Source organism: Drosophila bipectinata, chromosome 2R, assembly GCF_030179905.1.
Source record: "Drosophila bipectinata strain 14024-0381.07 chromosome 2R, DbipHiC1v2, whole genome shotgun sequence".
In the NCBI taxonomy this organism is placed as follows: Eukaryota; Metazoa; Arthropoda; class Insecta; order Diptera; family Drosophilidae; genus Drosophila; species Drosophila bipectinata.
Genome location: NC_091737.1, coordinates 8578973 through 8597176, shown reverse-complemented (window position 1 = coordinate 8597176; position 18204 = coordinate 8578973). Strand labels below are relative to the sequence as shown.

At 49.5% G+C, this 18204-nt stretch overlaps 3 protein-coding genes across 6 annotated transcripts in view; 2 read left to right on the top strand and 1 right to left on the bottom strand.

Moving 5' to 3' along the window:
- Positions 1 to 10685, top strand: part of LOC108121264 (baramicin A1) — a 49189-nt gene extending 38504 nt beyond the window's left edge. The window contains exon 5 of the mRNA XM_070278915.1: positions 10674 to 10685. The gene's annotated coding sequence lies outside the window, so the exon portion shown is untranslated. The remainder of the gene's footprint in view (positions 1 to 10673) is intronic.
- Positions 8 to 2802, top strand: Golgin97 (Golgin 97). 2 transcript variants are annotated; one of them, XM_017235233.3, is made up of 6 exons: positions 9 to 435; positions 501 to 1286; positions 1339 to 1437; positions 1725 to 2138; positions 2197 to 2436; positions 2493 to 2802. In XM_017235233.3, exons 1-6 carry the CDS (start codon positions 250 to 252, stop codon positions 2613 to 2615), a joined length of 1848 nt encoding a protein of 615 aa, XP_017090722.2. In that variant the 5' UTR covers positions 9 to 249; the 3' UTR covers positions 2616 to 2802. The 2 variants fall into 2 exon arrangements, with proteins under 2 accessions (XP_017090723.2, XP_017090722.2); XM_017235234.3 differs by lacking the exons at positions 1725 to 2138; positions 2197 to 2436; positions 2493 to 2802 and adding an exon at positions 1506 to 1628 and having other exon boundaries at positions 8 to 435.
- The window catches only part of arr (low-density lipoprotein receptor-related protein 6), a 28408-nt gene continuing 13060 nt past the window's right edge, over positions 2857 to 18204 (bottom strand). For all 3 annotated transcript variants that reach the window (XM_070278907.1, XM_017235225.3, XM_070278906.1), the window contains exons 3-7: positions 5754 to 8743; positions 5538 to 5695; positions 5210 to 5479; positions 4528 to 5152; positions 2857 to 4469 (exon numbers count right to left, since the gene is read on the bottom strand). In XM_070278907.1, coding sequence (XP_070135008.1) covers positions 3681 to 4469; positions 4528 to 5152; positions 5210 to 5479; positions 5538 to 5695; positions 5754 to 8743 — 4832 coding nt within the window. In that variant the 3' untranslated portion in view covers positions 2857 to 3680. The remainder of the gene's footprint in view (positions 4470 to 4527; positions 5153 to 5209; positions 5480 to 5537; positions 5696 to 5753; positions 8744 to 18204) is intronic.

Genomic DNA, 18204 nt, shown 5'->3' with positions numbered 1-18204 from the left:
GAAAAAGGACGCTTGGAACGGTGCGGTGTGGCAACACTGTCAGCTCATATCAAAAGTTTACAAAATTTACATTTTTCTGATAAGCAACTAGCACACAGCGGACGAAGATAATCCGCTATGCTATAAACGCGCAGCGGGCACGTTTCAGTTAGCCCCAAAAATAATTCAGTCGAACTCCCGCTGTCGGGGTGTCGGGAACGCCGGAAAAGCCAACTACCTCCAATTGGAAAAGCTACAGTGGGCGTGAAAATGTTTGCCACGCTGAAAAACAAAATCAAGGAGGAGACTGGCGAGGATGTGGCCACTACGGCGGCCCAACAACAGCAACGCCTTCCCCTAAACAACAACAATAACTACCGGCTACGTAGCCGCCGTGTGAGCATTAATTCCAACTCGGCTGATGATGTGGGCGGTGGCGGTGGAATCTACAACGAGGTATGAAAATGAAACAGTCTGTGTATACATCAATATTTAACACCTGTTTTCTTTTGTCGGCGCAGTCGGAGCAGCTCTGCCAGCTTCGGAGTCAGTGCAATGAGCTCAACACCAAAGTGTCCACCCTGACGCAGGGCCTCCAGCAGTTGCAGGAGGAGAAGTTGCGGGTGGACAAGACCAATGAGATCCTGCTCGAGAGCGTACGCGTGGCCCAGACGCAGAAGGACATGTACTGCGAGGAGCAGGAGAAGATCCAGAACCTGCAGCAGGTGGAGATCGACAAGCTGAAGAACCTGCTGAGCTTTCGAGAGCAGGAGTCTGTGGATCGCATGGGCGCCATGCGGCAACAGAGCCAGCAAATCGAATCCCTCAGCGAGGAACTGGAGCGCCTGCGTCCAATAGAATCGGTTGCCGAAGATTTGCGGGACGAACTCGAAAGTCTGCGGCATGCGACGCAGCAGGAGAAGAACCTGCTGACCACCACTCTGGCGGCCGTGCAGGAAGAGAACAACCACCTCAAAAAGCGCATGAAAATCGTCGAGGAGTCGCGCCTTGAATCCCTGGCCAAGCTCAGCGCTGAGCAGCAGGTGCAGGCTCTGATTCGTGAACACAAGCTACTGGAACAGCACCTGGAAGAGGCGCACCTGCAGCTTTCCGACATTAAGGGCTCCTGGAGCGGCCAGAACCTGGCGTTGGAAACTCAGGTTAGCCGACTATCAAAGCAGGTGGCCGAGGAGACGACTGAGAAGCGCAAGGCCCTCAAAGCACGCGACGATGCCATTGAAAGCCGCAAGCAGGTCACCTTCGAGCTGGAAAAGGCCCAGGATGAGGTCAAGCAGCGCAACGATAAGGTGGACTAACAATAGCTATTAAAAAACCCAACTCACTTTCTTGCATTCTCAGGTCAAGTTGCTGGAGGAAGAGATCGATGAGCTGAACCTGGCGCTGAAGGAGTGCCGGGAGGAGAACGAGCAACAAATCCTATTCGAGCGCAACAAATCTGTGAGTATGCCTTCCGATGCGGACGATTTCCATTGGGACTTGTAACACTAATTTACTCTACAATGCAGTACTAACCGTAACCACCTAAGTTCCTGGTTTATTTAACACTAGCTTTGGTAAAATTCACACCTATTATGTACTTCTCTATTATAATTGTTTTTCTTTCTGTATTAAAATGATTTGTTGAATGATTGGTCACCTCTTTCCTTGATGCATGATCTTTTAAAATTATCCCCTTACCCCTTTTGATGGAGAACCTTTGTAAACAATAAACCGAATGTTCTCAGCAAAATCTGGAAACAGAGGTTAAAGATCTCAAGAACCGCCTCACGGCAGCGGACGACAGGTTCACCGACTACGCCTCCAACGCGGAGCATGTGGCCCAGAAGCTGCGCACCCAGGTGTCCGAGAAGCAGGAGCAGCTGGAGGAAACCATTATGCAGCTGGAGGTGGAGCGGGAGGAAAAAATGACTGCAATACTTCGCAATGCGGAAATCTCGCAGAGCGAAGACATTCTGCGGCAGCAGCTGCGTCTGGAGCGCAGCGAAGCCAACGATCTTCAGGATAGGAATAAGGAACTCGAAAAGGATATATCAGTGGCCCGACAAGCCCTGCAAGAGGTGAACAGCACAGCGCAGGACAACGCCAAGAAACTGGCCGACTACGAAGGGGTTCAGTTGGAAGTAATGGAGAAAAATAAGGTGGGCTTTGGCAATACTAGTACTTAATCACTTACTAATTTAGTATTTTATTAAATAGACAATAAAAACATTGAACCAACGACTGGTCGACCTGAAGAAAACCATTCAGAAGGAGCTGCGCAGTGCGCAGATCTCCACGGACAGTGAATCTCTTGCGGCAACCATATCGTCCCATAGGAATGCCACCACGACTCTCGAAACCTTCCCGGGCGGGGACAAGGGCAACTGCATCATAATGGACGAAGTGAACTTTCAGTATTTGAAGCATGTGATTGTCAAGTTCTTGACCAGTCGCGAGGTTCGTAGTTACAATTTTTGTTAGAAGGGTATCCAATATCCAATGTTTATTTTTAGGTGGAAGCCCGTCACCTGGTTCGGGCTGTCTCGACCCTGCTTCAGTTGACGGCCGAGGAGGAAAAGCTGCTGCACGACACCTTGAACTGGAAGATGAGCTGGTTCGGCGTGAAGCCGACCTAATCGAAACCTAACCCTGCAATAAATCGTATTTGTATTTCTAGTTTGTAGTCAATTCATACAGTTCGTGTATATACCAATGGCATACGAAGCACTGTGTTATTTTCTTTACCGACAGACATTCCATTTTGTTAAATAGTATTTATTTTTTATCGTTGTGATTTTATAATAAAATAATACCTTTCTGTAAGTAAGTGTCTCTGTGTGAAAGGGTCTTCTAGGGGCATAATAAAACACTTGATGATTTAGTTTTGTTAAAAATACTGCATTTTACATTTAAAAATATTTGTTGTATGGTTTTGTTACAAAGTACGCTCTCTATAATTAACTATAAATATGATTTGACCTTCATTTAATTATTGCAGAACACTACTACGTACGAATAACTAACTATTATTTGTATTATCTATGGATAAATGATATAGGAGGATTTAAGAATAAACAATAAAACACACGTATTACTGAGGCACTTTTTGGTGTTTATAACAATTAAGAAGACAGTTGAATTACTCGCATATTTTGTCAATATTGCTTTTGTCGTAAAAAAGAATTATCTATTTACACTTTAGAACTTAGTTTAAATCATGTCTAGCTGGTAAATGCTCTATAAGTAGGTATACAAGTGGGTTTCAATCAAAAAGTGTGGGTTTCTCTGTCTGGTTTCTGAAAATTTGGCACACAGAATTACGAAAGACTTACGACCTATCGAATATTGGATAGTTTACGACTAATTTAGTTGCTAATAATTGCATTTCGCTTACAAAATCTGCAGTCTATGGTTGCAGTTCAGGGTACTGCTGCAATCTATGTCCGGGGTATCTTCTGGCAAAATGAAACTTAACGAGATCGGATGCGTCCGCCGGGCGTGGACGCTCTCTCTAGGCTACGATTAAAATTAGTTAAAGCCTTAAATGACCAATTAAACACACATACATATTTACAAATCAGTTTTAGAAATAAGCTCTGAAATTTTGAATAAAAAAATAATAAAAATCCGGACGACGAAAACCAACAAAAATGAAATGATATGTTCCTTCCCTCCGCGCCTTAGATATAAATCTCAAAATGTTACGTGAATCCCCGACTGGGCGACTGCACGGGCGACGGTGGCGGCGGAAGGGGCGAGAAGTACGTGGAGCTGCGCGACGAGGGCGATGGCGGGCAGGAGGACTCCGGCACGATGCGCACATCGCTGTGGTAGTGCGAGCGCGGCGTCGGCGGCGGCGGGTACGGCTCGCTGTCATAGCCGTACTGCAGGCAGGCGGCCGCCGAGCTGGAAGAATGCTTTGTGGCTCCGCCGTTGCTATTGTTGCTGTTCGACTTGCTCGTGTAGTTCGAATCGGACTCATCGCAGATGTCCGTGGAACAGGGCGTCGGAGGGGGCGGCTGGTTGATGATCTTGTAGTGCCTATACGGACGACGCGATCTGGTTGCCGGCGAGGGCGGCGGGTTGATGGGATAGGCCACCATGCTGCTACCGTTGGTCGTCGAACTTGAGGCGCCCGTAATGTGGTTCCGGTCGTAGGAGTTCATGCTGTTGCGGGAGTTCAAGGTGGACATGCGAACGGCATCTGCCACCGAGGCGATCTTCGACACACGCTGCGACTTGCTGAGCGTGGAAGGCGACAACGGGTCGGAAGCCTGGTCATCCTTGGGCTCAGTCCTGCTGCGGCGGCAGAACTGCAGCAAATAGACGATGGAGAAGATGATGATCATGGTGGCGCCGATCAGAATCATAAAAGCGCGCTTGTCCGAAGCAGGGGCCATGCGTCGTTGGAGGCAGATTTCCGAGGACTCGTCGGCTCCATCGGCACAGTTCTCCCAGCCGTCGCAGAGAAGATCGGCGGATATACAAAGCTGAAGGATGGGCAAGATTAGTACATAATCTCTCTTGAAAAAAGGACCACAAACTCACCTTATTAATGGGACACTGGAACTCTCCCTGACGCTTGCAACAGTCCGCTTCGTCGTGGCCATTGGCGCAGTTGGTGGTGCCATCGCAGACCAGGGACTTATCGATGCACTCGCCCGACTGGCAACTGAACTGATCCGCCCGGCAAGTGGGGCAGCCCACTTCGTCGGACTTGTCCGGACAGTCCTTTTGGCCGTCACAGCGCCAGGAAGCCGGTATGCAGTCCTTGTTCACCTCGCCGATGCCCGACACGGGAGCCGCGCACGTAAAGTGGTCTGGTCCGCAGGCGGGGAAAGCGCCACAGTTCTCCTTGTCCTCCAGCAGCATCAGGTGCTTGGGGCAGGAGCAAATGTCCCGTGAGCGACCCATACCCTCGCCACTGGCAATGCAGATGTGGGAGCACTTAGTGCGGCCCTGCAGGCAGGTGTGGTTCCGCAGCACCCTGGGATCTGGTGTCCACACTGCCCGGATGTCAGTGATCTGGGGGAGACGTTGCAGCTCGGCAGAGCGACTGCCGCCATTGACTGTGATGCGCTCCACCCCAGTTTTGTCATCCAGCCAGTAGACGAAGCCACCCAGGGCGGCAATGTTGATGACCTGGGAGATGTGCATGGAGACCAGGGTTTTCCTAGAGGGATATCCGATATGTTAGTGGAAAAATTCACAAAGAATCCTAAGAACCTACTTGTTCTTGCCGTTTATGTCAATCACATCGATCCTCTTGCCGTGGGCATAGTAGATCATGTCGGATTGCTGGTCCAGGGCCAAGGCAGTCACTCCCTCTAGCTTGTAGGCCAATTCCATGCGCTCGTTGCCGTCCACCCGGGCGCGAATGATGGCCTGGTGGCTGCCCACATCTGTCCAGAACAACAGACGCTTCATGGCATGGACGGCAATGTTGCGGGGCTTCTCCGAGTCTCCAGTGTCTATAACGCCCACCGACTCGCCAAGGAAACTAAAAAAATAAATTTTAAAAATAAAATTTAAAACTTAAGAATGGCCATAAGACCTACCTAGTAACATTGATGCTATTGGAGTAGGAGCAAGTCCAGAAGAGAAGACGTCCAATGATGTCGATGGCCAGGTCAAAGGGCTGTCCTGAGTTGGCCAGCTGGCTGACCTTCGTTCCATTCACCAATGACCTTTTAATGCTATGACTCCTGCCCTCGATCTGGAATACAAAGAAACTATTAAGATCTTCCCTAAGAGGAGGCCATTCCCAATCCTACCCAGTAGATGTGATGCGTTATGGGGTCATAGTCCACGGCTCGAATATTTTTGCCGGAGACTGGCAGCGGAATGTTGGGGCAGTCTGTGGTGTTGGGCAGCAGCCTCCCGAAGCTGTTCCTCTGGCTGAATATGATGTAGTTCTTGGGGGGAATGCACGAGACTCCGTCCTTGGCCAGCTGGTAGTGGGTGGGGCAGGCGCAGGTCATGCCCCGCCTGCCGGGCTGGGCCAGGCAGAGGTGCGAGCAGCCGCCGTTGTTGACCTTGCAGGGATTCACGCCCGTCTGGCGCTTGTCGTTGAAGACCAGCAGCGAGGTGATGTACGTCATGCCCGAGTGGACCAGGCTCCGGTTCTGTCCGGTCGTCTTGTGCACCCGCTCTATGTCGCCGGTGTTCCAGTCGCTCCAGTACACATAGTCCTGGTACAGGGACACGGCGTAGGGCTCGTCCGTGTCGCTGCCGACCAGAACCTGGCGCCTCTTGCCATCCCAGTCGGCGCTTTCGATCTTCGCCGGCCGCGATTGGGTGGCCCAGTAGAGGCGGCGGGTCTCCTGGTCGAAAGTCAGACCGGCGGCATGGTTGGCTCCCGTCACGATGGTCTGCAAGTCGGATCCGTCCATGGCGGCGCGACGAATGGAGTCGGTGGGGGACTCTGTCCAGTACATGTACCCCCGCTTCGGCTCCAGGACCAGAGACCGCGGTTCCTCCACCAGCTTCCAGAGGAGCACCTTGCGGCTGCTGCCGTCCAGGCGGGCCACCTCGATGCGGTGCGCCTCGGCATCCGACCAGTAGATGTTGTTGCCCAGCCAGTCCACCGCAATGCCATCGGGGCCAATCAGGCCAGAGTCCACGATCCTCTGCACATAGGAGCCGTTGAGGAAGGCGCGGAAGATGCACTTGCTCTTCTGGTCCGTCCAGTAGATCCTTCGCTCGGCCACGGACACATCCAGCGCATGGGCATCCCTCACGTCCTTGAAGGGGATCCGCTCGTCGTTGTGGTTGCCCTCGTTGTACTCGATGGAGATCCGGCCGATGTGCTCCTGCCGGGAGAAGAGCAGGAAGGCGGCGGGCACCACGCAGGTGCGCTTGTCGTTGGCCAGCTCATAGTCGATGGCGCACCGACAGACGTAGTCCCGGGGCCGGTTCAAGCACAAGTGGGAGCAGCCCCCGTTCCGCACGGCGCAGGCGTTCTGGCCGCGCACCTCCCTCAGGCGACTGACCTTCAGGCCCATCAGATCCGGGTACTGGTCAACCACAACGATCCGGTTGTTGCCCGTGATCTTGTGGGCCCGGTCGATGGAGCGGCGCTGCCAGTCCGTCCAGTACAGGTAGTCGTCCAGGATGCTCAGCCCGAAGAGGTGCTTCAGGTTCTCGCTGATCACCACCCTCCGCCCGGAGCCGTCCATGTTGGCCACCTCGATCTTGTCCGTCTTGCCGTCGCACCAGTAGATGGCCTTGGCGTCGATGTCCAGGGCGATGCCGTTGGGCCAGCCCAGGTTCTCGGAGACCAGCACCACGCGCTCGGATCCGTCGAGGGAGGCGCGCTCCACCTTGGGCTTGCGCTCGTTCCAGTCGCTCCAGAACATCCAGCCCAGCGAGGGCGCAACTGCGATGGCCCTCGGCTCCTCCAGGTGCTCGTAGATCAGCACCTTCCGGGCGGAGCCGTCCAGCCGGCACACCTCTATGCGATCCGTCGACGTGTCCGTCCAGTAGAGGTTGCGGGCCAGCCAGTCCAGCGCCAGGCCGTCGGGGTGCCGGACCTCGGAGGTCACAAAGTCTGTCACCCCCGTGCCGTCTGTGTGCGCCCGGCGGATCGTGAAGGTCTCCACGTCCGACCAGTAGATGTGCTCCTCCACAGGGTCGTAGTCGATGGCGATGGCGTACTTGACCTTCCCCAGCGACAGCGGGAATATCGTGTAGTCCGGCGAGTCCAGCGAGATCTTGCTGATCTGCGTCCGCTGGACGACGAAGAGCATTTCCTGGGAGCCGTTGGCGCAGGTGTTGGGCGACACCAGCTTGACGCCCGTGGGGCAGGCGCAGCTGTAGCCCTGGGAGTTGGTGGCCAGCAGGCAGAGGTGCGAACAGTTACCGTTGTTGTGGGCGCAGGGATTGTCCTCGTAGGGCTGCAGGGAGGGATCCCAGGCCCTGACGGAGTTCGGGGCCTTGGGCGTGTCTATCAGCTCCTTCAGCTCGCGGGTCTTCAGGTCCAGGGCGTTGAGGGAGCCCCTCTGCCAGTCCGTCCAGTACAGCCGGTTGTCGAAGAAGGTCACGCTGAAGGGATACTTGAGGTTGTTGACGATCGTCCGCCGGTTACCTCCGTCCAGGCGCATCACGTCGATGAAGTGGTGCTTCCCGTCCGTCCAGTAGATGAGCTCGTTCTTCAGGTCCACCGCCAGGCCGTTGGGCCAGAAGACGTTGTCCTTGACGAGGGTCATCCGGGAGAGCGGGTCCCCGTCCATGCTGGCCCGCTCTATCTTCGGGTACTCGCCCCAGTCCGTCCAGATGAGCAGGCGCCGGGCGGGCACCACGGCCACGGCCCGCGGCTGGTCCAGGTCCGTCCAGAAGAGTACCTTCTGGTAGCGGCCGTCCAACGTGGCCACCTCGATCCGGTTCTTCTCGCCGTCCGTCCAGTAGATCTTGTCCGTGAACCAGTCGATGGCCAGGCCCTCCGGCTTGTCCAGGCCCGTGGATATCACAGTTTGCTTCGGTGCCCGCGAGAGCGGCAGCAGCGAGGAGGCGTTGGTGTGGGCGCACTCGATTATCTCCCGGCCGCAATCCGTCCAGCAGACCAGGTTCTTGGCGTAGTAGAAGTCTATGGCCATGGCCTCGGCCAGGTCCCGGACGATCACATCGATCTGGGGTCCGCCCGTGGGCCTCGTGATGTTGGCCACCTGGATGTCGTGCCGGGTGGTGAAGAGCAGGGTGGCCGGGGTGTTGACGAAAGCACTGGCGGGCGGGCTGGCGATCAGCGACGAGGAGCTGGGGCCATGAACTGCAAAGAAATCATGGAATTAGTTGGAGCTTCCAGCAGAGTTTCTAAGCTTAGAACTAGTGGAGTGATGTCAGTGTCTGGGCGGCTGGAGAGGTAGCTGTGCCTCTATTGTTCCAGCACGGGTGGGCACATGGTTCTGGTGGTGATTCCAAAGGCAATAGCAACTACGCCCAGGCAGCAAAAAACCAACAACGGCCGGGGCAGGTCTTTGTTTGCCATTTATGTATGTGCACATGCCCAAGAGGGGGCGTGGGCCGAGGGGCATGGTGCATTCAGCTGGGTGGGTGGATGGCTCGGTGGCATGTAGGCTGAGCCGAGCCAGTGCCACTCCACACCGAGCTGCCTGCCCTCGTTGCTGATCTAATTGCGTATGAATAAGCGCATGGAGGCGCACCAGGTGGAACAAATTCGAGGCACAGTCATGGATAAATACTCTTAGAAATATATGATTCTCAGCCTCCATCTTTAGAATTTATTTATTTATTTAGTTTTTGGTTAAGGGGTTTTTGATCATTTTAAAAATGCCACCAACTAACTATCTCTCTTCCTGTAGAGCGATAACATCAAAGGTTCTAAGCTAGATATAATTTGGGGATCTAATATGGATCTTGACTTGACTTAAATGGTGTTAAATTAAGTGGTTTAACTTAGTTGTTTATTTATAAAAGAGTATATAAGCTTATAAAACTTATAATACTTAAGATCTAAGGGTTGGCATCTACTACCCCATCGGCTAGTACATTTTATTTATTTTTAAAATATTTTAAGATATTATAGAATTAATGGGGAGAGTTAACCATTAGATGGAACTAGTATCCCTTCCTCAAATAGAAAGAACGTTATTCAAATATAGAAGATAGAAGAAATCGATATTCCTTTATTCTTTGAAATTAGTAATGTTGAATCTATTAACGAATCTTGGGGAGAAATAGTATCCTTGTACAGTACTAAATGGCGTATTTATTATAAAGTATTTTAAATGGCGAGATTTTATTTAGATTGATACTCTTGTAGAATTCTGAAGTCTTGCTCCATATTTTCATGTGACGGAACATAAATTGTTTACTCTTATTTGATTCCTTAGCAGCGAAGTCTACTTCAGTACACTGAAGCAGGCGAAGTCTACTACTACTTTAGTCTGATATATAGTCTACTGCTCTCTATAGTCTTCAATATAGTCGTCTCTATAGTCTTTTGCTGAATTTTTTAAAAAAGACCCAATTCCAAGGCATACAAATATGTTTTACTTTACTTTACTTTATGTTTTACTTTTTTATAGACTGTTTAATTTTTTTTACATCAGTTAACTCCTAAGAGGAAAGGACTTAGGATGATTGACAAGGTAGGACCAACCTCTCGACTCTCGTCTCCAGTTTGATTATTTGAACAATCGGTTTAATCGTTAATAAAATGCCAATAACTAAAAGCTGAAATCCGTATTCTTTTTAACTTTTGCACAATAAATATTTTAATATTGGTCGTTTACCTTTACCTTAAGGTTGATTACAGATTTTTAGGATTGGATGTTATCCTAACGGATAGGATGATAGATCCTATCCTGATCCCTTTAGAACCTTTTACAAAACGGTTCCCTTGAGTCAGTGGGATTATTATGTATTTTCCATCTCGAAAATAATAGCTAATCAGCAATTCAAGTTTGTAAGCTTTTTGTTTGGGATATTTCGGCTGGAATGCATTCAAGAGAGATGCACTTTCAGTTGCAAAATGTTGACCCACAAGGCAACAGGAGCTGCAGCCCCCTCGGCCTCTGCCTCTGCCTCATCCTGGGCTCGTTGGCGTGGCAGGCATTTGCAATATTTATGCAACCCGGCGGAGAGCTGGCTCTCGAGTAATCCATCAAGCACCGAGGGTTGCAGGTGGAGCTGGCTTGGGTTTTTTTTTTAGGGGATGGGAGTTAAAGCTGCTGCGATGGAAAAACAAAAATGGTGACATTTTGCAAAGTGGGTTGGCTGGTTGCTTGCTTGGTTGCCTGCTCATATGCCATCAAGCGTGCACAAGCACAAGCACACCACCACCGCTACTTGCCACCCACCTGCCACCAGCCATCAGCCACCGGCCCACGTGGAAGTTGCCCCCAGGTGCTGCAACAGGATTTATGTGCCAAGTGTGCAAATTCAACAGTATTTACATGAAAGCTCAAGTCCCTTCCCCTCCTGTCCCTCGATATGGGAGCTATGTAGGTATACCATCATGCGTTTAGGTAAATATTTGCATGGATGTTGTGGTCTGTGGTTCGATAATAGTGCTAATGCCGGAATCCAACTGGCATTAAATTGGAAAAAATGCCCCGTAATGCCCTGGCCAGGCTGCAGGCTGACAATGTGGCAAGATGACGTTGCAGTGGCTTCTGGTGGAGGAAGCACTTGACTGCAAATCCTTCTATATTATTCACATTGTTTATGCTCCTCCGCAGACGGCAGTGAAGCGTTAAGAAATCAACATCATTACCAACAAAAACAAAAACAAAACAGAGAAAAATATGAAAAAAAAAACCGAAGCAACAGCAACAAGAACAACATGAGCAGACATGCTCATCAAGTCGAGTACCGGAGCCAAGAAGAGGGTTGCCATACCTCCCAAAAAAAAAACCATCAACCATTTAAACAGGAAGAAATATTAATATATTCTATAAGAACTAATACTAACTAGGAAAGAATTATACAATATTTATTTTGAATATATTATATATATTTATTTCCACCTATTATTTATTCTTATTCTTTTCGTTTTCTCTTAATATTTCTTTAAAAATACTAATTTTTTCCAGTGCCGGCACACACACTCGACCGAAATTGAAATGCAGACGAAGCCAGACCAGAGATGGAACCAGCACCAGCACCGTGGCGTAACCCGTTGATTCCTCCTGCCTGCACTTCATTCAAACTTGGCAAAATATTTTAATTATTAATGTATACAACTGGGGTTGGGTTGGGGTTCGGGTTCGGGTTGGAGCTGAAGAGTCTCTGGCTGTGGGCCGAGTTGAACCTGGGAAGTGAGGAAGCTATGGGAGCTATAGAAATGGGCAACGGATGCGCATGTGAATGATGCGGCGCTGACGATTGCCACTGGAGCTAGTGGTGGTTTTGGTTCTCTGCCAAGCCCCACCGCTCCCACCACGTCGGTGGCTTGTGGCAAAATGGCATAATTCGGATGACCGAGTCGACAATCCCAGGGCGGGGTGGCGCGCAGGTCGAGCGGAGCGAGTCCAGATCCTCAACTGCACTTAAATGGTAAATGAGTGCAAGTGCTGTTATTGTTAGCCATGGCAGGAAACTTTGCGGATCCGGTGGTGAGATGAGGCGGGCGGTTGGGTGGCACAAAACTTTAAGTGAGCACTGGCTGTGGTGCTGTGGTGCTGGGGGGGATGTGGCTTCAAGCAGGATGTTGCCACTCCGTTGCCTCCTCCATCCCAACACCGGCAGGCAGCACTCGAGCACAGGTCCTGCTGCTGCTGGGGGAGTGGCAGGTTGCTAGGCCACGTCGCACTAGTTGCAACGGAAGTTGCAGCTATTTAAATGTGTTGAAGAGCCTGGTGCTGGTGGTGCCGGTGCTTCTTAAATAGGCAGCCACCGGGTGGCACAGCAGTTCACCAGTTGGCTGCCATGTTGAGGCATCTAGTCTCAGTCCAAGTCCCATTCCAATGGCTTTAGTTTTTGTTGCTCACATTGTTGTCCTTGTGGCAGGGACTCACTGGCTCTCCTTTCTAATTAAATGCAAAAAATCAGAGAACCTCAGGACCTACTGAATCCCTGCATGGTAGAATCTGAATATATAACCTGAAGAAGACCAAGAGCTGGTTCTCAAGCAAGAGACCCCAAGGACCCAAGCCAAGAACCTGTAATCGAGCCTGTTATCAACTGTCGTCCATTAGGAGTCCCCTGCCAGACGACACATACATCATGCTCTGTCCTGGCGGAGTGGAGAGTGGAGTGCCAGCTGAATGCCCAATAAATTATATATGTAACATGCTTTTTATCAATTACTCGCACCTTCAAGCTGCCTGCCACAACCAGGAGGAGGACGACAACGACATCGACATCGGGCAGCCATGTCCATGGCAAATTGCGAGACAAAACGTGGCAGAGACTGGCCGGGAGGAGCCAGTAGGAGCCAGTTGGGGCATCCAACTTTGAAACTTCGTTGGCAGCAAATGCAATTCCAGGCAGTAAATGGAGCTGCCAGCCAGCCATCCGAGTCCAAAGGCGTTAACAAGTGTGGCGGACCAGCACCTCCTCAGAGGGCAAGTCTAGAACTTTAAGGTCTGTATAGGTATTTAATATTTAAAGAGCTTAGAACTCGGTACTTTAATTAAAAAACTGGCTGCTTAATATTCGCAACTTATTCATTGTTTCGTCAATCAGGCGTTGACATGCCAGTTCCGCCCTAATGGCCAACAAACTGCAGCTGGCAGCGGGGCAGGACTGGAGGGGCAGCACCTGCCAGAAAAGCCATCCAGCCAGAAAGTTATTCAAGCAAAAAACGAACCTCAGAGCAGGGGCAGGTCTAGAGCCGGGAACCAGGAACAGGGCCAGGGCCAGGGCAGGCAAACAAAGCCAAAGAAAGAAAGCAATTTTGTGAAAATTTAAGATGTGTTGCGGGCTAACTTTGGCTGCCTTCTGCCACCTCCCTCTTGGCCTGCTGGCTGGCTCTGGCTCTGGGTCTGGGTCTGTTTTTTGTGGCCTCTGCATTTTACATACAACACGAAGGAAACATGAGAACGAACAAGCCCACGAATAAAAAAACAAAAAGGTAAAAGATAAAAAAATGCCAAGATGCCAAAGGAGAAGGTTGAGGATGGGGATCCAGGCAGGCAGGCAGGAAGGCAGTAAGGCAGTAAGGCAGGCATCCAAGCAGGAGTTCACTCATTTAAATTATCAACACGACCGACCGACCAGGCCCGGAGACCAGACCGGGCCAGACCCGACCATGCCAGAGATGGAGAATCCTCCAGCGAATCCACTTAACTTCAAGTTAACACATATGCTTGGTTGCCTGCGTACGATAATAATAATCACGGTCCTGATGATGAGGTTCTCTGCCTTCTTGTTTCTTTGCCAGTTTACCAAATTGTTAATGGCCATCAAGGACGAGAGGAGGAAAGAATACCCCTCCTCCATCCCATCCAGCAGCCTGCAACCTGAGATCCCAACCCAAAATAGCAGAGGCTGCTGGTTTTTAATTTTGTGTGTTTTCCGAAAAAAATAAAGCTTTGAAACCAGAGACTCCAGAGAGAGCAAATGTATACTTACAGAATGGTAAGTTTTTTAATTATTTTTAAAGATCTATAGCCTCCATCTGACACGAATATGCTCACACACCTACTCAACATGTAATCGCCGGGTGTTGTGGCAAGTGGAGGGAGCAGCCCGGGGTGTCTGTCTCCTCACCCGATATGACAACTGGCCATTAACGTTAAAATAAATACGCTGCGATGGCCCCCAAGCCCCAAACCCCAACCCGATCCCAACCAGCGACTGGCCAACTACAACATGATGATTATGCTGCCATGGAGCGTTGAATGAGAAAAATCAACAAGCCACAAATCGTAGACGGGATGCGGGAAAAATGCTTAATAATCTGTGTGGCAGGATGGAGCAGACACCAAAATGGAAATGCACTGGTCCTCCCGATAATGTCCATGAAAAATTGCGAGTAGCCGGCAGCAGCGTGGCGAATTTTGATGGCCTGTCGTCCCCGGTCCGAGGAGAGACTTAAAATGCATTAAAAACTGCCAACTCGCAGCCTAACCATGTTGGCATTAAAATGTAAAAACAAGATAAACATAAACACGACCGTACGATCGACTCACTGCATCCGGATGGATGCCCACATCCTCGTAGGCGGTTGTCGGGGCAGTTAACAAGCTGACAGCCATGGCCAACACTAGAGCCATCCTCGTAATTATTAAAACTATAACATTTTCGCTTCTTCTGGGCCGAAAAACTGATGCCAAATCACAAGAGCTGGACCAGCTTGCCACAACTCTTGATTGCATTAAAATTTATGCCACAAAAAAACGAAGCAAAGTATATACCCAGACCCGGAAAGGCAACAGCATCTGCAGCTCTGATCATCGTCAGCAGCCCATCCCAGCTCGTTGAAAATTGCCCAGAGCTTCCTCCATCCAGCCAGTCCTCCACTCCAGCCGGCAGTCCTGGGCCCACTTATCGGGCAAACATCATCAGGCCCGACTTGCAGCAAAACAAAACAGAGTGCAGGAGGAGGAGGAGGACGGGTTGTAGAACACTCTGGGCTGCGGCTGCGGCTGCAACTGGATGTTGTTATGGTTGCCAGTCGAAGCCAAAAGTGGAAATTGCAATTGTGCCTGAATCCGAATCCGAATACAGGCCGAGAGGCAGCTCCATTGTTTTCCGTGTGGCAGCCAGGCAGGCAGGCACAGGCAGACCTCATGTTTTATTTAAAATCTTCAACATAATATCACAATGGACGATCCTCCATTTGCTTGATGGAATGGAGCATTTAAATATTATGCAGATGGATGTGGCTGGGAAGGACGTTGCAACCCCAAAAACAAAAGCGATTTCCATCTTGCCACTCTTCATATTTTGTTTGTGAGAGGCAGTATGTGGCAAGGCATCACGAAGCCACCAGAAGACGTGCCCGAATAAAAAATAAAAGAATAAAGTCATGAACTTTATTTTCTCTCAACTCGTTAGCATCAACACCCGGGCCATGGTCGAATCCCGTCCTTCTCCCCGTCCCATCCACCCACTGGGAAACGCCATTAACTCGCACAGCATGCAATTTGCACGTTTGGAAGGGAAAGACTTGCCAAAACTCCACTCGTTCACGCTTCGGGGGAGCGGCCCAAAAGAAGAAGCTGGCCAGGCCAATACAGAGAGAAAAAATGGCCAACACCATGGCCTATAGATAACCTCTCTAGCTAACCTTTCTCTCTGTGTATGTATTCCGCAAATTGGTGCCACACTGAGAGAGATAGCGTGCCACAGAGGCAGACTCCTCGCAGGGGCGGCAGCGGTGTGGTACGAATCGTGCCAAAACTGTTGAAAATGTTGCACAAACGATTGGGTTTGTTATCTTTTCCAAACGGAAAACGTGCTGTGCCCCCGAACAGCAGACATGCAGCAAGCTGTGGCCACAAAGATGCCGGGTCGGATCCATCGGCCAGATCGGGGGCGGAGGCGTCTTCCTCTGTATTCCTTACATTTTTCTTCTCCATTTTAGTGTCGAGAATGCTTCCTCGGCTCATTGGTTGGTCGCCTGGAGGGTTAAAGGGGGCCACCAGACAAGGAGCTGGGATTCTGCAAACGACAGTGGCCCTGGTCCGGAGGGAGGGGGTGGCATCCACAAAGGTGTGGAGAGGTCAGTTGCTGCCGCTTGTGGCTTCGATTCTGCCTCTTGGGCTACCTTTTGGCCAAAAATTTGCATCAATTTCGTGTCAAGGAAGACTCCGAGAAGAGTGCTTCCTCCAAGAGCCTCTTGAGAACTAAATCTTTCAATGGCTATCGCTGGCGAAGGCCAATTATCGTTTCACGATTGAAATATTCCGGCTCTATGAATAATATTCCGAGGCCTAAACGTTCCTGGAAGAAAAACATTGTTCAAGTGCTTACTTAAAGCGCTTACACGTAAGCACTTCCTAATTAAATACTTGCCCCAAATACGTGACAACGCCGGCAGGACGAAATGCAGACGCAGCAGCCAAGGATAGTCGGTGAGGACAGCAGCCTAGTCAGCGAATAAAGTGCTGCATCATTATCTGGTGGCAGTGGCAGGATGCACTGGGCTCTGGGCCAACACGGCCGGGTAGGGGAACACGGCACTCAGTTCTGTACCCACATGTCGCCGAGAGTGCCGGAATGGGGGAACTGACAGGCACATGACCATGTTCAATGTTCTCTCCTCTTCCCATGCCCATGGAGCACTCGCTCATAATCAAGCTGAGGTAGAAAATGGAGGTGCTACACCTCCAGACCTGCCAGCATCCTCCATTCATATTATGATAACGATGTGGGCTGGTCAGACGAACAGCAGCATCATTACACTCGAAGAAAAGTTTCCAGCAGGCAGCTTAGGTTTTAGAATTAGTCTCTAGAAACTTTTCAACATTAAACCTCAAACTATCAGCTTCAAACCTTAAACCTTTAATATTTTCTATACCCCCGACTGGACCTCCCACCACCCACTTGTCCTGCCCACCAGCATCCGTTAATTTTATGGCAATATGCCCCGTACACGAGCATAGTTGCTGTAGTAGTTGCACTCAAGTGTTGCCCATCAAGATGGCGAGGCTGTGTGTGCCTCGCTGGCTATGAATTGCAACCAAACCCGGAGCTCACAATGCAGGGGGCGGCAGCAGGTGGGCGAGCCTGTACTTGCAGCATGGCAGCAGCAGCAGCAGGAGGAGGAGGAAAAAAAAAAAGTTTTAAATTTAATATTCCTGCGCGCCGGCACGATGATTTAAATTAATTTGCAACCAGCTGAGCGCAAGCTCATTAAAATCATTACACGCCGGGGAGTGTGCAGGGTGGAGCAGGAGGGGGGGACTGATAATGGCAATAATCCCGGCCAACTGTAGGGCTTTTTATATCAAATTTTATTCCCAACTCTTCCATAAAAGTCGAACAATAAAATAAACAAAGAACACTTATAAATAGGCACAATTTATCATTAAAGTTCTTATCAGTTTAAGGAAAGATAAGGAATCTAAGGGGGGACTGGGTCTTTAAAACACTGTTTTCGGTATAAATTTGTATATCGGGTAGGTTTGGTCTAAATGGCAGCAAATCGGGACAATATAGAAGAACTTATGACTTTATAGGGCTTTTAATCAAGTGTTTAAAACTTAAAAGCCGCATCTCAGTACCACTGAGACCTGAATCAGCTTTGAATCAGGCCGGAATCAGACCTGAAACGTCCCTGAAAGTTAGTTCAATAAGGCAGAATTTTTTGCTGCTATTTTTGAAAACTTTCTCCTGCTCCTGATTAAAGTTTCATCACTAAATTCAAACCAAATTCACACTTAAGAAGAAGAATAAATTTTCCCTGAAAATCGAGGCTGCATTCGGGATGAAATTTGTCAGAATTTCAGGCTCAGAATAATCTCAGCGAAAAAATAGGATATAAGATATACAATATATGACATATATATGACACCTTAACAAATATTTGATTTTAACAGTTAATAAAAAATTCGACCCATCAACTCATTTCCGCAAAAGTATCGTACGTCAAATAGTCGAACTTTATAAACCTGTATGTATATACTTTTTAGTAAAGAAAAATAGAATTTAATCTTTTATTTTGACCGAAACTATATACACGTTAAGGCATAATATTTGGTTGGCTTCCAGAGCACATATTTTATAATTATTTATAATTAAAATATCAATTTGGATTAAATGCGACATATGGTACTTTTGTAGACGATATTCAGCGACGAAATATTCGAATTATTA